Raw genomic sequence first — 20,202 nt, forward strand, 5'->3', positions numbered from 1 at the left:
AGGGGCGGTACTGTCTCAAGCCAAAAATGGGAAGGAATATCCTGTCATGTACATTAGTAAAAAGTTAAATGAAAGAGAGAGGAAATATTCTACGATTGAAAAAGAAGCCTTGGCTGTGAAATGGGCTATACAATCATTTAAATACTATTTACTGGGTACCACATTTGTTTTAATGACTGATCATGCTCCTTTACAATGGTTAAACAAGATGAAGGACTCTAATGCAAGGTTAACCCGATGGTATCTCAGCCTACAACCATTTTCCTTCACGGTCCAGTATAGAAAAGGGAAAAATCATATTAACGCAGATTATTTTTCTCGGCAGGATATCGAGGAGGAGATAGATGTCGAGAGGACGGCCCACTCAAGGGAGGGGGCATGTGAGGAGAAGTAGCAGGAACATCAAAGAGTGAGCCGTCCCCTCAACCTCCCAAGATAGAGCAAGAGATAAAGCCTGAAAGAGAGTTAGGAGCAAGACCGAAGGAAAGGCAGATGACAGACGCGCGCGCGAAGGAGGAGGAAAGGACCCGCGAGGCTGAGATAGGAGAGGGAGAAGGAGGGGAAAAGCGCGAGGAGGAAAAACGGAAGAAACGGTCGGGGACATCGGTTGAGGGTGAGGAGAGAGAGTGGAACCGCGGCAGGGAGAGTGTAGACGTGTTCTTGACGACGAAAGAAGGAAATAAGTCAAAAGAGACACAGAAAGTAACCGTGATAGAGGAGAAAGTGACTAAAGAACCAGACGAAGATGTGAGAGTGTTCTCAGTCCCACAGAAAAGGCTAGCCGAGGGTAACATAGACGAAGAGTATAAAGATTCAGCGAAGGGAAAGTTCAAACCCATAATACCTGGCCTTAGCCCTGAAGAATGGACAGTCCTGGTGTATCACAGGGCTCAAGGTCCAGAGAAGATGGTACATCTATTAGATCCGGAAGTAGAGAGAGAGATGTCGAAAGAGGGAGATTGGGCCTGCCATCCTTGTTGCGGGACCCTCTGTGCGGTCCGCAACGGATTTCTGAGAATGCCAACTGAGAAAGAGAAAAGTGCGAAAACCTACTATTAAAAGAGTTACCTGTTGATAAATCATTAGCATGGTTTTGGGATGATTCCCCACCTCATTTGAGGTTACAAAATCCAGTTACTGTTGAAGAAAAGGTTGACTCAAGATGTGTTAATAAAAATTCTTTATTTCTTAATTCTGAAGCCTCTTTCGTCCTTCCTGATGTAGAGTTACATAAGTCAGTAGATGAACCCCCCCACAGACTTCAACTTCAGAGATAGGTGAAGAATGGATGAGGGGAAGAATACAGGAAATTGTTATCTGGGACATAGGCCACTGCAATAGGTTGGGAAATCTCGGAGTCCTCAATCCAGTAGTTTAGGATAGTTGCTAAAAACAACAAAATTTGTTTACAAGTATCCTTGTCTCTATGGGCCCATGGAACCCATGACAAAAGACCTTTTCCGAGGCCCCCCCCCTCTCCTTGGGAAAAGTGGTGGGGTGCAGAATCCAAACTCTGTCTAGGGTAAGTACAGTTGTTAATCCCAACTGAAGCAAACTCACCAAATCAGGAGGATTTATATGTTATTCAGTGCCATTTTTTGAACGGGTCTGTTTTACTCTAGTCTGGACTAGTGACTGTACATAGCACTCTGAGTAACACTGCGTTCAGGTGAATCAACACTTTTCCAACAGAGTCCAGAGCTGTGAGGAAAAAAAAGAGATACTTTCCCTTTTTCTGCAGAAGGAGAAAACCCAGAGAATTCCCCTCATCCATCAGATTTCAGATGAATGTCTAATATGTGATACATCATCATGACTCAACTGTGCTATGATTCAGACATTCAAAGGGAGGGAGGAGACAGAAATGAAATAGACAAGGTATTTTGTAGCAAAGATTCTGATCAACATCTTTCCTGATGAAAGACCACTGAGTTCAGTGTTAAAATGTCCCACATTGTATAGAGGGAGCCACGGAGAGCCAACAGAGATCAATAAAATGCTCTGAAATTGAGAGGTTAAGGAAAGTGTCTGTACTTCAGTTTTATGATTTTCACTGCTATGAAAGAGAACCAGTTCTGGTATCTCTAGCTGTTAATTCCTAAGAAAGGAGGAGCAGGACCATGGCACAATATTTCTGTTTCTTTCACAGATGAAAACACAGCTGAACTAGTAAGACATCACAAGTTCTGTGAATTCTCAACAATATATTTTTAAAAATTTTTTTGATCCAATCCATGAAGTAAAAAAACTATGAAGTTTTGCAGCTCACCACAGACATTTACAGAAGGACCTGGACCTTGGCACTGGCTCTATTTCCCCTGTGCAGGTTCTTCTCTGAGTACCAGGGGATTCAGGAAAAAGTTGTGACCAACTGAAGCTGTGGCTTGGAAAAATGGCAAATCAAGAACCAGGACCACATAACTCATCTAAAGGAAGGAAAGTTTTTGCATCAAGAACTTTGCTCGGTTCTTAGAAGTGTGCAGTGGTTCCAAAAGAGTTTAGTTAGATCAGATATAGCTTCAAGCAAATAGCTATTTTTCAGCTTTACTTTGGGATGTGACCAGAACAAAATGAAATAATACCTTCCACTTTCAGCACAAATAGTGTTACTTTTCTGCCTACAGCTCTGCAAAAATGGGTAATGTTTATTTCCCTGGTAACATTTCACATACTTTGCAACTCATTGGTACAGGTTGTTCTGCTTATCCTTAAAGAGGAAACCAATGAATATAGTGCATTCAAAAAACTAATTTAATATAAGAATCTGAATATTCATTGAATATAAGAGAGAGAGAGAGAGAGAGAGAGAGAGAGAGATGATATTGACAATGGACCAATGCAGTACTTCCACAGTTCTGCAGTAATGAGTTGTTGCAAATGAGAAAAGCCATCACATTAATGTCGAAAATTATTTGCTTTTTGTGCAATTGTGAAACAGATACTTTTCCATTACACTCTTACTCTAATAAATATTTCTCTGGAATTCATCTGAGCATAATTAGTTTATTAATATGGCCATTTGTATAAATATACTCTTGTATAAAATAATTCTGTAGCAGATTACTATAAGTATAGTACCAAAGATAGTACTAATTAAAGCCTCATTTAAAAAAACATTCAGCTGTAATGAAGACATTAAGGTATAGTGCTCGTCATCTACCTATTACTTTCCGGCATTTAGTATTCAGCACTATGCTGATTCTTTCTAGGGATATTCTGTTGCTTCTATTACAGTACAAGACAGCACAATAACCAGGAAGGCACACTACCTTTTTGCTCACTACCTTTGCCAGCTTCAAACCTTCCTTTGCTCCTGTATCTGTGTCTTCCAATGTGTTTTCTATACAGTGGTGCCTCGTATAACGAGTGCCTCGTATAACGAGGAATGCACATAACGATGGCTTTTTTGCGATCGCTTTTGCGATCGCATACCGATGTTGCCTATGGGGAAAAATCGCTTTGCGATGTTTTCCCCATAGGCACCATTTGCCGGCTGAACAAGCGGGCATTCGCTCGGGAGGAGGCAGGGGAATCTTCCCACCTCCTCCTGCCTGATCGCCGGCCTGTCAGCTGGCTGAAAACGCGGCGTTCGCTCGGGAGGAAGCGGGGGAATCTTCCCACCTCCTCCTGCCCGATCGCTGGTCTGTCAGCTGGCTGAAAACCCGGCGTTCGCTCGGGAGTGGGTGGGGGAAGCTTCCCACCTCCTCCTGCCCGATCGCCGGCCTCTTAGCCAGCTGAAGTCTGGCTATGCTTCTGACCCTCCCCCCACGGCTTGGATCCAAGCCGTGGGGGGAGGCTGGGAGCGGACTCTTCGGCAGTCGCCGGGGCTCGGATCTGAGCCGCGGTGGCTGCTGAACAGTCCGGCTATGCTTCCGGCCCTCCCCCCACGGCTTGGATCCGAGCCGCGGGGGGAGGATGGTGGGATCTGGATGCCTTTCAGGCATCCCGGGCTTGGATCCCACCCGCCGCCGGTTACCCATGGTTTGGGTAACCGGCAGGGGGTGGTATCCAAGCCCAGGATGCCTGAAAAGCATCCGGACCCCCCACTCTCCCCCGCGGCTTGGATCCGAGCCACGGCGGCTACCCCAGCCATGGCCGGACTTTAGGGAGTCCAGCCATGGCTGAGGTAGCCGCCGCGGGTCAGATCCAAGCCACGGGGGGAGGGAGAAAACCAGATAATCCGTTCCTATTAGAACGGATTATCCAGTTTTCAATGCATCTCTATGGGAAAACTCGTTTCACTTAACGATGTTTTCCCATAGCGATGGTTTTTTTAGAACGAATTAACCTCGCTATGTGAGGCACCACTGTATCTGTTTGGCTCTCCTTGATTGGATCTCCCATTTCATCCCAAATTTTCTCTAAAGTTCTCTGACTGGTAACCTGACAAGCAACACAGGACTGAGACACAATTCCATCCACACCTACTTTGCCATTACTCTAAGTGCTCAAGCTCTGTCAGGCTCCTTTGTTCAATTTGCAGGCAGATGGAACTACCCAAGGTGGACGAAAGCAGCCCAAGGAACATAGAAGGACAGTCCCAAGTACTGTGGTATTTACCTAAATTAGCAATAGAGCACAGGTGTGAAGTTGCTAGCAAGTCTGCACGCCTGTTCCAAGCTCATCAATTGGACTAAGTTGCACCTAACTGTTGCATACTTCCTCCTTCCCCTCAGATATGCAGTGACAGAAAGTTGGCTCCACTACATCAGTAGACTTCAGGGCATGGATGGTAAAGATAAGGATTATGCCCACTGTCAGTTGTTCATTCAATAGCTTCACTGGTTTTCGGCTAATGTCCAGTTAAACCGATATAAAATGTTATTTTATTATATCATTATTCATTATATTATTTTTTAAATTAATTTTATTTTATAATACAAAAAACACAAAAAAGAACATACGTAACAACAAAAATACAGAAAAAATACAAATAATAGTGCTTATTATAAACTAAATTCTAACGTGTACCCCATACCCACGGGACTCCATTTAATAATATTTTATTACAGATTACCTCTCCAAAATTGTATTGAACATTCTTTAAAGGCTTTCCCCCTTCCTTTCACTAACACAAATTCCACAAATTTACCCCAAATATCATAAAAATTGTTAGAACTTATTTCCCCTCTTTTTATTTTAAGTTCCATAGTCAATTTATCATTTAATGCAATGTCCCATACTTCCCAATACCAGTCTTCTATTTTAATATCATTCTTGTGTTTCCAAAATCTAGCTATTAATATTCTAGCACTTGTCATAAAATTGGTGATTAATTCTTTCGAATAATAGTCCAAATCCATGTTATCAAAAATTGACAATAAAGCAATTTTAGCAATAAGATCAATATCTTTACCAAATATATCAAAAATTTCCTTAAAAATTAGTTCCCTTTATTATATATTGACAAACAAGTGAGTCCTAGATGAGATCAAGCCTGAATTCTCTCTGAAGGCAAAAATGCTGAAACTAAGGCTGTCCTACTTTGGGCACATTATGAGAAGGCAGGATTCCCTGGAAAAAGACAATAATGCTGGGAAAGGTGGAAGGCAGAAGGAAAAGAGGAAGACTAAATATGAGATGGACTAACTCCCTAAAAGAGACCATGGGCTTGAGTCTGCAAGAACTGAGCAGGACATTTTGTAGAGTGCTCTTTCATAGGGTTGTCATGAATTGGAGGCAACTTGATGGCACTTAACAAAAATAGCTGTTATCCACCTTGGAAATTGAGTAAATAAATGATTTCAAGTGGTTGAACACATGAATGAATGAAATGGGCCAAGAAATTAACACATTAATTGAACAAATGAACAGTCTTAACTGTAACAATCTTAATTTGCTACCATTATCAAATAACACTTCTGTATAACTCTTCTGTTTTAAATAAAAATGAAAAGACTTTTCTGAATGGTTGTTGTGGGTTTTTCAGGCTCTTTGGCCGTGTTCTGAAGGTTGTTCTTCCTGACGTTTTGCCAGTCTCTGTGGCTGGCATCTTCAGAGGACACCAGAGCACAGAGTGCTGTCCTCTGAAGATGCCGGCCACAGAGACTGGCAAAACGTTAGGAAGAACAACCTTCAGAACAGGGCCAAAGAGCCTGAAAAACCCACAACAACCATTAGATTCCGGCTGTGAAAGCCTTCGTGAATACTTTTCTGAATCTCAGAAAGCAAAAAAAAATATAAATGAAACATTCCTAGGACATACATGAAAACTTTGTAATCTTTATGTTTTCTTATGATCAATTTTTGGTTTACTCTAGTTTACATTAGTTTATGCTTACATGTAGGTTTCTTTACTAAAAATGCACCCCTGAGGTCCAGCACTTGCTAGGGCTGCATGTGTGTGTTATAATTTCCATAACACACACATCACAAGATTACAAAACAGCTGACATATTACTATTAGATACCTGGACTCCAGAATGATGTATGTTTTCCTGGGATGAGGCTCGGCTTCTGCGTTTTGGATGATGTGGCTGATAGTCAACCAACGTTGGGGCCCCTTTCACGTCTTCATCAGAGGTGTCCATATCAGCCGAGTACTGGGAATGCTGCTGCTCATTCCATGAGGTGCCTTTTGGGAACAGAACACGAAAAGATAACTTAACATGCAGAGCAGTGTTTGTGGGTTTCAGAATTAATATCTTATGCTGTAGGGCAACATGAAGCCGGAGGAATATTTTCCACATTACAAAAGCTCTAAATAGCATTCAAGGGTTCCTAGGAGATGTCATTTAAAAAGAAGAAACAAATCAAAATATGAAGCGATTTAAACCAAAAGGAATGGGACACCTTTGGAACCAGAGTTTTTGTTCCTTTTTCTCTTTTTCAATGCAGAATAAATAGGATTAATTTGATGATGTAACAAAGAACCATGATTGCTAAATGACTGTGAGAAGCAGCCAGATGTGGTCCTGATTCAGACTGGGACTATAAAGGCTGAAGCAGTGGGACATTAACTCTTTCCTGTTCCCCTTTCCCCATACTCCCATAACATGGCTACCTTTCTGAAAATTTTCACAACACTTTTACTGCAGATGTTCTTGATGGAACCTGGAGCCTCCAGGAGGCACTCTGTCTCCCTGCCCCCAATGAAATTTTCTTACCCTCCAAATATCTTTCATAAATCTCTCTCCCAAGCTGAAATGAACTGCCACTGCACTAGATAGTGGTTTGACACCTCACTCTCTCTACAATGCTCTCCACTATTCACAGGGCCACTGTAGCACAAATGGAAGCCTGCTGTCAACAGATCTGGAATTTTGTCTTAGTATTTTCTACAGAATTCAACTTTGATTTATAACTGATCTTTAAAATATAAAGGAACAAAATTATCTTCATATTAGCAGAACCTACTTACACATTAAGAATAGAATCTGAGGGTCTACAGATCTCTGCATCACACACTTTCCTGTTTTATCACCTTGCTGAGAGAATCAACATTAGGGAAAATACAGTTTCCAATAACCACATTTGCTAGCTATTTATAGTAGCTTTAATGCAATGAACCCTATGACACAGCAAAAACAATTGAGGGTAATTGGACTGAGATTCAGTATAAAAGAAACATCCACAGAAAATGGAATAATGACAAGTTCACCTAAAATGTGTACAACTATGAAAAAAATAGGAACAAGTAGTATCCATGTCTTGCTGCATGACGTACTATATCTAGTCAATTGTTATAAGTCAATGTGACACCACTGAATGCTATGCAATAAGTACTTACATTCACCGTAATGCTAAGCTGGTGATCAAGCCGGATGTGTTCTGATAGTCTTACCGGAGGCTACAATTTTGGAACACTAGAGTCCCATTCACACATTAATTTCCTGCATGCTATTAGAATCACATAAGAGAGGGTGAAGAAGGTTACTTCTGTCAATGCCGGGATGACTTTCTACATCAAGAAGCTGCTCTGCTACCTTGCACAATTTAAAAGCCTGGGAAGACCAGGTGGCACAGGCTCCCTGTTCAGTTCACTCAGGGACACCAGTGCATAGGGTGATGTGGAAAGAAAGAGCTCACATGCTGTTCCCTACCATCTCTTTACCACATGAGGGATTTACAGCACCATCACAGAACTATGAAAGAATGTACCAGAGATGAAGGCTTCTCAGACCTAGGGCCTGGTCATATAGTCAAAAAACCTGAGAATTGACCTGTGTTAAAAACAATGCTGAGTTTCATGTTCACACAATGATTTAAAATGTTATAGTCTTTTTTTTTTTGAGAAATGCAGACATGCTCTTGGTTGGAGAGCTTCTCTTTCTCAAGGAGAAATGCTTTGCTTCCTTTCCCAACTAACATGGACCAAGCCTTTTCTTTACTGAGAGAGGAAATTCAGTAGATTAATTTAAGCTCCTCCTATAACAAAATTACATTTCAGAGATCATTAGCTCATATAGTAACCAAATATCAGAAGTGACTTGATGGCATATAACATCTTCAGAGAGTTTTTGAAAAAAAATGCTAAGATATTGTATAGTGACAAGATGGGTGGAGTGGAGACTTTGAGAGGTGATTATGACAGGATATAGATGGAACAGCTCTGCTAACAACAAGTAAGACCATTAACAGACACAGAGCAAAATGAGAGGGTAATTTCAGAGCATAAATAAGTGATCTTATGAGTATTCGTTCTGTATTCTCTTCTAAAATATATTTATTCTCTGGTGGCAGTGAAAAAGGGTGAAAAGAACAAGTCGTGTCAAAAAATGAACCTGTGGGAGTGGGAAAACAATCAGGGGATGCTGGGGGTGCATGACAAAAGTGGCGGCAGAGCGATGGGATTCGAAATGAATGAACTCCAGTAAACCTAAGTAAAGAGAAATCTTCTGAGGGACCTGTTAGTCGAAGGCTGTGGAGAAGGAATAGGAAACCCTACAGCTTTTAGTGAATAGCTTGGAAGGGACTCCAGATCACAGACCTTTAGGAAAGGCTAAGGCAGGGAAAAGACTCTGAAGAGAATTCTGGGTTTAAAAGTTTACCTCATGCTTAGAAAGGAAGGACCAAGGGGCTAGGTTTAGATTCCAAAGCTCTGAGAAAAGGAAACACTGAGGAGACAAAAGTGGAAGCCAGGGTCAAGAGAAATAGTTGAGGTGACTGAAACTAACTGAAGCTTAAAGAAGATAAAATTTTCTGAAACAGCTGGGTGTCTGGAGGAAAAGAGAAACTGTGTCTCAGACACAGGAACAGTGCGACTAGGTGGCTAAAGAAATAAAATAGCCATCCGTAGCTGCCAACAGAGAGCTACAGTGTTTCAATCTCTCTAATGCAGAAAAGGAAATAATATTTTAAACTGAGGCTTGCCTGTCTGCCTCTGAAAAAAAAACAGCCAACTTCTCCAAAGAAACACATAGAAACATGCCTTCTAAGTGAGAGGAAACATTAGTTATGGAAGTATATGATGTGCACAATTTACCTCACAAAGAGGAGAGCTCTCTTGAAATGATAGAGCAGGAGGAGGCTCAGGAGGATGGAGCCTCAAGCAGTGAAATGGGGTTAACGTCCCACGAATTTCAAAGATGGAGGTTGCAGCAGGAATTTAAATTAAAAGAGTTAGAAACAAGGACTAGGGCTGAGGCTGAAGCCATACAAAAGGAGTTAGAAAGGGAAAGGGGAAAAGGAAGAGAATAAGTAGAAAAGAGATAACTGGAAATGAGAGAAAAAGAAATGGAATATTAATTAGAAATGAAAAAATTAGAATTGGCCTTGCTAAACTGTAACAAAAGTAATAATACAGCTGAGGGGATCTCAGAAGTGGAGATTAAGAAATTCCCTCAATTTAGAAAGGGTGATTGCCCAAAATCATTCTTGATCTTGTTTAAGCGAGTGTGCTGGGACTATAATGTGAGAGGAGAGGAGAAAATGGTCATTCTAAGATCGCTAATAAGTGGGAAACTAGCTGAGCTTTACTCTCAAATGCCACAAGATCAAACAAGAGAATATGAGGCATTCAGAAAACTGGTTTTCGCGAGATTTGGAATCAATGCTGAGCACCTCAGAAGGAAATTTAGAGCACTGACAAAAAAGCCTGAGGAATCATATTCTCATTTAGGAGCCAATCTAGTCAGATACTTGGAAAAATGGCTAGAACAAGCTAATGTTGAAACTTTAGATGGCGCCAGTGGTGGGCGGATAGTGTTTTTCGCCACCGCACCGGCTTTGTCTTTCTGCCTTTTTAGTCTTTTTTATTTATTTTCCTGCTTTTGTCTTTATTACATATATTTCCTGTTTTGCTTTTTATTCTTTGGTCTGCCCTCCTCCCTTACCTTGTCTGGTATTGGGTCTGGTTTTTGGGTCTGGACTGGTGCTGGTGTGGTGAGTGGGCATGTGTGCGTGTGAGCGAGCGAACAGGAGGACCGGTGGCAAGCGGTGGGTGGTGAGACGGTGACTAGCGGATGGAGGCTAGATCTCAAACATGGGCTTTTGGTGGCCGGTGGAGTTCGGAAGCCTCCGCCTAATTTGAGGAACATCGTTGGAGTGGGGGCTGGCAACCGATAAGACCAAAATAGAGCTTAGCCTCGCCTTGCCAGGAAGACGTGCCTAGAGTCCCCTGAAGCTGCGCCGGGCTCTCTGAAGTGCAGTGGGAGTCCTGAAGCGTGGGGGATGCTTGGCAAAGTGAACGGCGGATTCTCCGAGCCCCAGGAGTGAAAGAGACCAGAAGAGGTAGCTGGGGGTGTGAGAGCTATTCAGCAGGGATTCTAAAAGGCTTACCCTGGAGGCTGTCATGCTGGGAGCCTGGTTAGTATCATCTTTCCCTGGACCTCCTCCCCCCGCTTGCTCCCTTAGGGAAATTAATGGTGTCCTAACAGCTTCCCGAGGGAGGAAAATGGCTGTGAAAACCTCTCCTGCCACCTGGACCTTGCTGTTTTTGTTATCCTCTGCCAATCCCTGTTCCTTTATTGAGACCTCTGGGGCTTTGGGGACTTGTCCTGGAAATAGGACTGACACTCTAGCACCACCAACATCAACAATATTTATAACATTAAGAACTTAAGAACATTAAGCCCAACAACATCTAAAAGAACAGTAACACCTAAAAGGACAAGATTTGATGGTGGAGGAGGTCAGACCAAGGCTACATGTGGGGGATAAACTTTGTGGGTTTTTCTTTTAAATGATTTTTTTCTTTTTCTTTTTTCTTATTTATAATATGGTATTTGTTTTATGTATTTTCCATTTAAAATTGTGATATTATTTAGAGTAATTCCTCTTTTTTACTTTTTCCTCTTTAAATTGATATGGAGTGGAAGGCCTGTCTACCCAGCGTGGGGCCTCTGAACATCCCGGTGATCATGGGTAGAAGGAGATATGGCGTTGGCACAGCCCCTACACGTGTCAGAAGAACAATGAACAGATGTTTGACGGCTGTTCATTGTTCTGAGACTGTCCAACCCTCAGTTTCGAGTTAGCCAGCCCAGCCAGCCCTCCACTCTAACTCTGCTGCTGTTCAATGCCAGGTCAGTGTCTGTCACGTTCCCGGGGGTTACAACAGCTGAAGTCCGATAAACCAGTCCAGGGTCAAGAATACCAAGAATTCAAAGCCAATGTCCATAAATCAACTCACAGATTGAAGTCCAGTGTCAAAGTCCAGAGTCCAATACACAGTGTAGTCCAGGGGCAGAGTCCAGAGTTCAGAGTCAGGAACACGGTCCAAGAATCGTGGATGCAAGCCAAGGTTTTGACTCTTTGCTTCAACAAAATTTCTGGCTTCACTGGGAGCTGGTTTACAGTAAAACAGCTCCTTGAGCTGCTGGAAAGCTTTCTATCCTGTTAATACTCAGGACTAGATGCACGTAGGTTTCTGTGGACAGCCTTTGAGCGATCCTCTGATCTTCTTGTCCTAAGTCTTTCCCGAAGCCTGGCCCGAAGCTTGTCTGCTGTGGAAGGAGAATCTGGAGGCGGTTCAGGTGTTTCTAATCTCTCAGCATTCTCTTCAGCCTCAGTTAACCCTTCTGGTTCCAGGTCTTCAGATGCACTCATGACAGTGTCCAATAAGCCCCAAGTGATTCATGACCTTATCCTGGAGGAGGATGCAGACCTGGCATGCATAACCAAGACGTGGATTGGCAGAGAGGGGGGTCCTCCCTTGGATCTCATCTGTCCACCCGGTTATGCTGTCCAGCACCAGGGTAGGCTAGAGGGGTGGGGGGGGAGTAGCCATTGTTTACAAATCCAACTTGGAGGTTACTAGGCACTCCTCGGTGGTAAAGCCAGGTCTAGAGGCACTCCACATGTCAATTGGGGCCAGGGATGGTATTGGGATTTTGCTGGGTTACTGTGCTCTCTGTGACCCAGCCCCTTCTGGAGCTGGCCGACTTTGTCTCTGCAGCACTGTTGGTATCCCCGAGGCTCTTGGATGATTTCAACATGCATGTGGGGGCAGAGATTTCTGGGCCAGCTCTTGAGTTCCTAGAAACCATGGCTTCCTTGAACATGTCCCAACATGTCAACGGCTCCACCCACATGGGTGGTCACACACTGGACCTGGTTTTTTCCACCAGTTGGAGTGAGTGTGGTCTGATGGTGACTGACCTTGAGTCAGTCCCCTTGTCATGGTCAGATCACCACCTAATAAAATGTAACCTCACAGTGGCACTCCCCCTAGCAGGGAGCAGGGATCTATTTCTATGGTCCGCCCTCGAAGGCTACTGAATCCTGTTGGATTCCAGGAGGCCATGAGAGGGATTACAGTGGACCTGGCTAGCGCTCCTGTCGATGCTCTGGTGGACAGATGGTCCACAGCTGCTACCAGGGCTATAGACATGATCATGCCTAAATGCCCTCTCCTCCATAGAGCTCGGCCAGTGCCCTGGTTTAACCAGGAACTTCAAGCGATGAAGCGAACAAGGAGAAGGCTAGAGCACAGGTGGAGGAAGAACCCGACGGAACATAATTGGATAGCTATTAGGGTCGCGACTAACCTTTACCTGAATAAGGTAAAGGCTGCTTGTCAATTATTCTTCGCTAACCGGATAAGCAAAGCTTCAAATCAGCAGGTGGAGTTATTCCGTATAGTGTGCGACCTATCCGGAACTGGTCTGGGTGATAGGCCTCCCCCTAGTTTTTCACCTGACCAGTTTGCAGTCTTTATAAAATCTAAAGTGGAGGCCATCCACCGGGAGCTCTCTCCTTTTTTGAACACAGTGAGTCGAGCAGAGATGTCCAGTGCTCCGTCCTGCCTGGTAACTTTCGACTTCAGCCTGTGACGCCTGACTCTGTGGACAAGGTGCTTGACCACTGTCGAGCCACCACTTCCTCCTTGGACCGTTGCCCGGCCTGGCTAATCAAAGCAGCCAGGCTGAAAACAACAGAATGGGCCACAGCAATAATAAATGGGTCATTAGAAAGTAACCTAATTTGGCGGGGGATGAAATTGGCAACTATAGGCACGTCACCAATGTTTCTTTCATGAGCAAAGTGGTCAAGAGGGTGGTCGCTGACCAGCTTCAGGCCCACTTGGAGGAAACAGATGCCTTGGACCCATTTCAGTCGGGCTTCAAGCCACGCCACGATACAGAGACGGCATTGGTCGCCCTGTATGATGACTGCTGAGGGAGGCCGACAGGGGTAAAACATCTCTGTTGGTCCTTCTTGACATCTCGGCGGCCTTTGATACCGTCGACCATGGTATCCTCCTGGGGAGGCTCTCTGAGTTGGGAATAGGTGGCTTGGTGCTTGCCTGGCTCCATTCCTTCTTGGAGGACTGTCCTCAGAGAGTGCAGCTTGGGGAGAGTGTGTTGGCCCCACGGACTCTCAATTGTGGGGTTCCACAGGGGTCAATTATCTCCCCAATGCTGTTTAACATCTATATGAGGCCGCTGGGTGGAGTCATCAGGGGGTGTGGAGCATCATGTCATCAATATGCTGATGACACCCAGCTCTACATCTCCTTTTCACCAACTGCAGGTGATGCTGTCCTGTCCCTTCAGCGCTGCCTGGGGACCGTACTGCAATGAATGCGGGAAAATGGGCTGAGGCTGATGGAAGTTCTGAGGGTGGGGGGCCCCGTGACTGGCAGCTTGGGTGACTCTCGCTTGTTCGGGGGGGTGACCCTGGCTGGGAAGAATGGGGTCCACTGCTTGGGCGTACACTTGGACCCGATGCTCACCATGGAAACGCAGGTGGCGTCGGTAGTCTGCACCGCCTTCTTCCATCTTTGGCGGATTGTCCGGCTGCGGCCCTACCTCAACACGGGGGCGTTCACTACCTTAGTACATGCGTTTATAATCTCAAGATTAGACCACTGTAACGTGCTCTACGTGGGGTTGCCTTTGAAGCTGATGCGGAAACTTCAGGTGGTGCAGAATGCAGCGGCCAGACTCCTTACTGGAGTGAGAAAATACCAACATATTTCTCCTACCCTGGCCATGCTGCACTGGCTGCCCATCCGTTTCCGCATTGACTTCAAAGTTTTAATGCTTACCTATAAGGCCCTAAACAGTTTAGGACCTCGATACCTGGCGGAACGCCTGCTCCCACCAAGATCTACCCGGATCACCCGCATGAGTCAGGAGATGAGGCTGAGGAGCCTAACGCCGAGGGTGGCCCGGAAGGAAAAGACATGAAATCAGGCCTTCTCGGAGGTGGCTCCTTGTCTCTGGAATAACCTTCCTCCAGTGATTCGTGCGGCCCCCATGCTGGGCACCTTTAAAAGACAACTTAAAACATGGATGTATACTCAGGCCTTCCCTCCTGTCTATACCTAACGTCCTTTATTCTTTCTTTCTTTCTTTTTTTTAGTACTGTATTTTGTTTGGATTGTTTATGTAAATTATCTGTGTTTTATTGTATACCTGTTCACTGGAAGCCGCCCAGAGTGGTCGAATAGACCAGATGGGCAGGATATAAATAAATAAATAAATAAATAAATAAATAAATAAATAAATAAATAAATAAATAAATAAATAAATAAATAAATAAATAAATAAATAAATAAATAAATAAATAAATATTATTGGGCTAGAACAATTCTATTCTGTTCTGCCTGGAGAACTAAGATATTTAGTCAAAGATAAAAATCCTAAACTAAAGGTTTCTGGCAAGTGAAGTTAGACCCCAAAGATCAAGAAAAGACCACATTCTGCAGTCCTTTCAGATTATATGAATTCTGGGTCCTTCCATTTGGGTTGTGGAATTCTCTGGCAACATTCCAGATATTAATGGATCAAACATTACAAGGACTTAGAAATTTCACTGTAGCCTACATCGATGATATAGGGATCTATAGTTAGACGTGGACAGATCACCTATACCATATTGAAAAGGGGTGGAGTCAAGAGAACTGGGGGAGACAGTCAGTTAGGTAGAAGACTGAAGTGTTTAGAAAAGAGATTGGAAAGTTGCTGTGTTAGAGACTATAAAAGATTTAAAAGTAATAAGAAATACATAGACATTCAGAATATTGAGACCTTGATTAAAGCGAATGAATACATGCAAGCATATATGTAAACAAATCCATGTTTATTGAATGAATAATAAAAGAATGTCAATGATTTTACTTCTGTGATTTACCTACCAAATCATAAATTAACCTTGTTATATTTGGCAGCAATAGTCTGAGATTCATATTTGGTATAGTGAGGATAATATCTTCCGGTGGCAGTGAAAAAGAGTGAAAAGAACAAGTTGTGTCTGAAAGTGGGAAAACAATCAGAAGACGCTGGGGATGCGCAACAGATATATAAAAATTAGTTTTTGGAATATATTCCAGCAATTTCTTATCTTCTGGAGAAAATGGTTGTTTGCATCTGAACCGAGGGGTGGGGAAGGCTACTTATATTATTAAAAATTATAACTTTAAAATGTTTTGACAAACATCACCAAATTTGGCAAAGAGCAACATCAGACTGTCTACTCCTACTATGCCAGATTTGGTGCTGATTGTACTGCTTCTCTAGTCTTCTTCTTCTTCTTTTCTTTCTTTTCCTTGGGTAACTGAAATATCTAATATCTGCATATGAAAGAGAGGTTTGTTGAATAACTGAAATTTGTTATAAGTCTTCACTTGTTTTGAGAATATATAAGTTAATGTTTCTTTGAGATGTCTGCAAAAATGATCTCCAGTCAAATAAAAATCCTACCGGCCATGGGACTTTTCGCCATGTTTTTAGGATGAGCGTTCACTGGAAGTTGAACCGTGGTGCTGAACTCTTGCGTTGGAGGGGACGTGAGCTGTCCCTGGTCTTGCAAGATGTGGTGAAACACAGCAGCTAGGTCTGCTTCAGCTATCATTGACTCCTTCCGTGAAGCTTCTTCCTCATCACCTGGGAGTTCTTCAAAGGTCTAAAAAGGGGAAATGTCTGTCAGCACCAGTAAGTTCCAAATATAGAAGTGGAGCTCTTTTCACTGGTAAAAGGTTTCTGTTTTATCCTAAGCTTTTCTAATTTCTATACTTCCTATACTTTGCTAATTAACTCACTTTGTTTTGTGATTGGTTGTCAGGAGTTAAACACAGGCTTCATTTTCAAGTCTGTTTGTGCAGGCGTGAAGACTCAGGAATATCTTTTCTGGAGGTCAAGGCTGTTGTTCAGGCTGCACACATTTAGCCATATTAAACCCTGTATTGTTTAGTATGCAACTAAACTAGCCAAAAATTAAAATGCTTGTTCTTAAAATTCAGTTTCACACTCTGAAGAGTAATCCTTCCTGATTTTGTGATATAGTTGTTCAGTTAAATACGTAATGTGTAATATAGTTGGAGAAACTGCTTGCAAAAAAACTAGTGTACAAAACACATAATACTATGGATTCAGAATGCACATACATTTTTGTGTGTATTTTTCTAAATATCACACAATAATGCATTCATAAAATAGGATGAACTTAAGCCTGAAATTTGAGAGACACCAACATTCAGTGGAGCTGAATCTGGACAAGACATATGATTCTTGACAGGCTCTTCCAGAGTTATAGCAGTAACTTGGCTTTGTCAAATGAAACAAAACTAACATAAGCCACAAATTTAATCTGTTCTGAAATCATTACAGGTAAGGAAAACATACCTTTCCTTTTTTTCCATAAATTGCTCTGATTGTTGGAATAGCTACTGAGCATTAAGCAACACATAGCTAACTCATACGATAGGTGCTAACTTGCTTCTATTCTCTAATACAGCACAAATATATAACTTGACCCATCTGTGTACACTGAAAAATCCTGTGTTTGAGTTAACACTAGGAGATTGCCGTGCAACAGCTGATTCACACATTGCATAATATTAACAAGAGTGATGAACATGTAGACAAGCTAATCACATGACATCTTTCTGGCATCTTAAGGGTTTTTTTTAACTTGCTATCTTCCTTGCAGTTTGTAGTTTTTATTATTACATATCAGAGAGCCGACAAAAATCCTATGCTATAAATTGAGCTATCAAAATTCAAGAAACAGAGGAGAAAGGAGGAGAAGAGAATCTGGAGCAAAGGAAAACTCGAATGCACATCACCACCACCACCAACACCAGTATTTCCCAAATACCTGAAGGCCTTCATTCCCAAGCCCTGGAGTGAGCTGTACAGATTGACGGCGAGACTGAGCAGAATAGTCTGAGTCCATTTCAAAATCAAAAGGGTGGACAGACAGGAGTCGCTTTGTCCTTCGCATCTTAGAAAGTACAGATAGTACAGGAGGAAAAACCCAGACTTCATTAGAAATACAGTATATTTAAAGAGTACAGTTAAAGAGTTTCACAAGGTATCCAAGAAAATGGTGGCATTCCTCTTGCTGCTTCTCGTGCAGCAGTGGATTTTCCATACACTTACTTCCTTGGCAATATGACTGAATTCAAAAGATGCTCCTGCTCGTCTTTCCAAAGAGCTATTATGGCAGTTGAGGGCTATTCTATGTACAGTAATACCGAAAGCAAGCAAACAAATTTGTGAAAATAATTCACTTTGTCTGAAAAGCATAGAAACAAATGGAAATAGTGATAAACAAAGTAAAATAATATTTATTAAAAAAATAACAGAGACTTCTGGAACTTTGAAGATTACAAAAAATGTATTTGGTGTAAGAGGGATGCGTCTGTTGTCCCTGGTAGGCTGTTTGCCTCATCTGCTGGTCCTCCAGCGGACTGTCAAGAGACCCTGGCTGCAGAACGGCCCAAAGGCAAGGACACTAACCCACAGGGCATCGGTAGGCTGCAAGAGATGGAGAAGCAATTGTCCCAAGAGGAGGGAGCAGGTATGGCCCGTTGAAAGGAGAGGGAAATAAATGAGGAGGAAGAGGATGTTGGCGAGGGATGGTTGGAAGCACTCATCTTTCTGCACCCTGAGGGAAAAAGAGGAGCCGTCCTCCTTCAATACTCATAGACTTGGGTGTGGACTGCCTTCATCCGGGGCCAGAACCTCGCGAGCTGGGCATTCTGCTCCACCACTTCAGAACTGGTTGGATAGCGGGGAAGATGCCAAACTACACCTCAAACAGACACCCAACACCAATGCAGAAATGATCCTGGAGGCATTGCTGCCAACACCAGATCCTTATGCAGTTGACCCAGGAGCAAGAAGAGCAGCTACTGCAGGAGGGCAAGCTGCCATATGGACATACTGGCTCTCACTGAGAAAAAACTCAGTCTTTGGAGTTAGTGACTCACACTCAGTTCCAGCACTGGATTCTAAGTAACTTGGATCCAGTGACCACAACTGGACTGCTGGAAACTAGGGGACAGAGGGATGCACCGGCCAGCTTATTGGTGGAATAAAGTTTGTTATACCCAGTAACCAGCCTGGAGCCCATGGAGGAGGACCTATTTCAGCTGCCTCGTACTCTGAAGAGGGTGGCAGAGATCACAGGCATATGCTTTCATGGTCTCTAGCCCACTTCTTCAGATGCCTACAGAAGAAAAAGTGGGTTAAAGTTCACAAAAGGCGAACTTGTTTTTCCTTAAGGTGCCACAACACACTCTCTCTCTCTCTCTCTCTCTTTTTGCTATAACATGCTAAAGTAGTTCACATCTCACATATATAGATCAAACTGCTCACATGACTGGAATACAGCCATCATTATTCTTATTTTTTAAAAGAGGAGAAAGAACAATCCAGTAACTCATTGTCCAATTAGTCTACTATTAGTCAGCTCTAAATAGAAACACCAAGCCTGGATGGAATGCAAAACCATCCTGGCCAACAAACAAGTTAGTTTCAGAACAGGCAGGGACAGTGACTTCCATAATATAAATGTTTTTGAGCATTGTATTTTATTGCAGTGTTTTCAGGTAAAAGTTGGAATGGAATGGACTGGAATGGGCATTTCTAATATAAACTGATGCCAATAATAAATACACTAGAAAAGTATTTTAGATTTCAAATCCAATAAATATCACTCTTTCATCAAGCCAGAACAGAACACAATAGCTCAAAATGGCAACTTCCCATAGATAACCCAACCATATCCATGACACACATGTGATTAAATGAGATGGATGCAGCAAACTACAAGCCATCATCAGGAGTTAAATTCCAGTGCCTGTTTCAGGCAGAAAATCTTTATGGCGGGGAGTGGGGGGGGACACCTGACTGGCAACCTCTGAGTACAGCAGCCAAATGAAATTAATCTGACTCATTGCTCTATGAGGCAGATGCTCTCTGGAACAACATTAGTGTACCCTTTTTGGTAAGAAAGTTGGTACTGAACAGCCATTGTAGGACAAACAGAATAAAATTCAGCTGTCCCATTGCAATAGAGGGGACAGAGGTAAGCAACCAGAAAACAGCCTTAACTGTCAAGTTCCACAGACTGTTCTGGACCTAAGCTCATCCTTTTGAAAAAGGCCCAAGCAAACCAACATTGAAACTGATGAAACCAACCAATTCACTAGTCACGTATGACAAAATGGGAGCAAACATCAACCCATTGACCTTCCACAGGAGCCACAGTCCACATACAGAAGCAGAGATTGTGGCTGTGTGCTTTGTGCCATCCATTCCTTGGTTTTGCCTGGAGTAGAGAAAACTGAGGGGACATACTCTATGCTGTGCCTTCAAGTTAATGCTGACCTTCAATGGCTCCTCCATCTTTTTCATGATATGTAAAATATGATTTTTCTGCCTTGAATAGGTACCGTAATGTTGCTCCTGGGGATGATTTATGGCTTGCTGTATAAGTCTCATCTAGTCGTACATATGTCACAAACTTGGTTGGCTTATTCTAGTTAGACGTTGTTGTTTCTGGCTATTCCATTCTGCCCCAGTGGCG

The 20,202-nt window shown here is 42.9% G+C and overlaps 1 protein-coding gene across 3 annotated transcripts in view; it reads right to left on the bottom strand.

Annotated features, from left to right (window-relative positions):
• Positions 1-20,202, bottom strand: part of MLPH (melanophilin) — a 99,210-nt gene that overhangs the window by 41,499 nt on the left and 37,509 nt on the right. For 2 of the 3 annotated variants that reach the window (XM_020802349.3, XM_020802352.3), the window contains exons 7-9: positions 17,485-17,610; positions 16,089-16,290; positions 6,411-6,574 (exon numbers count right to left, since the gene is read on the bottom strand). In XM_020802349.3, coding sequence (XP_020658008.3) covers positions 6,411-6,574; positions 16,089-16,290; positions 17,485-17,610 — 492 coding nt within the window. The remainder of the gene's footprint in view (positions 1-6,410; positions 6,575-16,088; positions 16,291-17,484; positions 17,611-20,202) is intronic. The other variant, XM_020802353.3, reaches the window with a different exon arrangement.

The sequence above is a fragment of the Pogona vitticeps genome, chromosome 1, assembly GCF_051106095.1.
Source record: "Pogona vitticeps strain Pit_001003342236 chromosome 1, PviZW2.1, whole genome shotgun sequence".
NCBI lineage: Eukaryota > Metazoa > Chordata > Lepidosauria > Squamata > Agamidae > Pogona > Pogona vitticeps.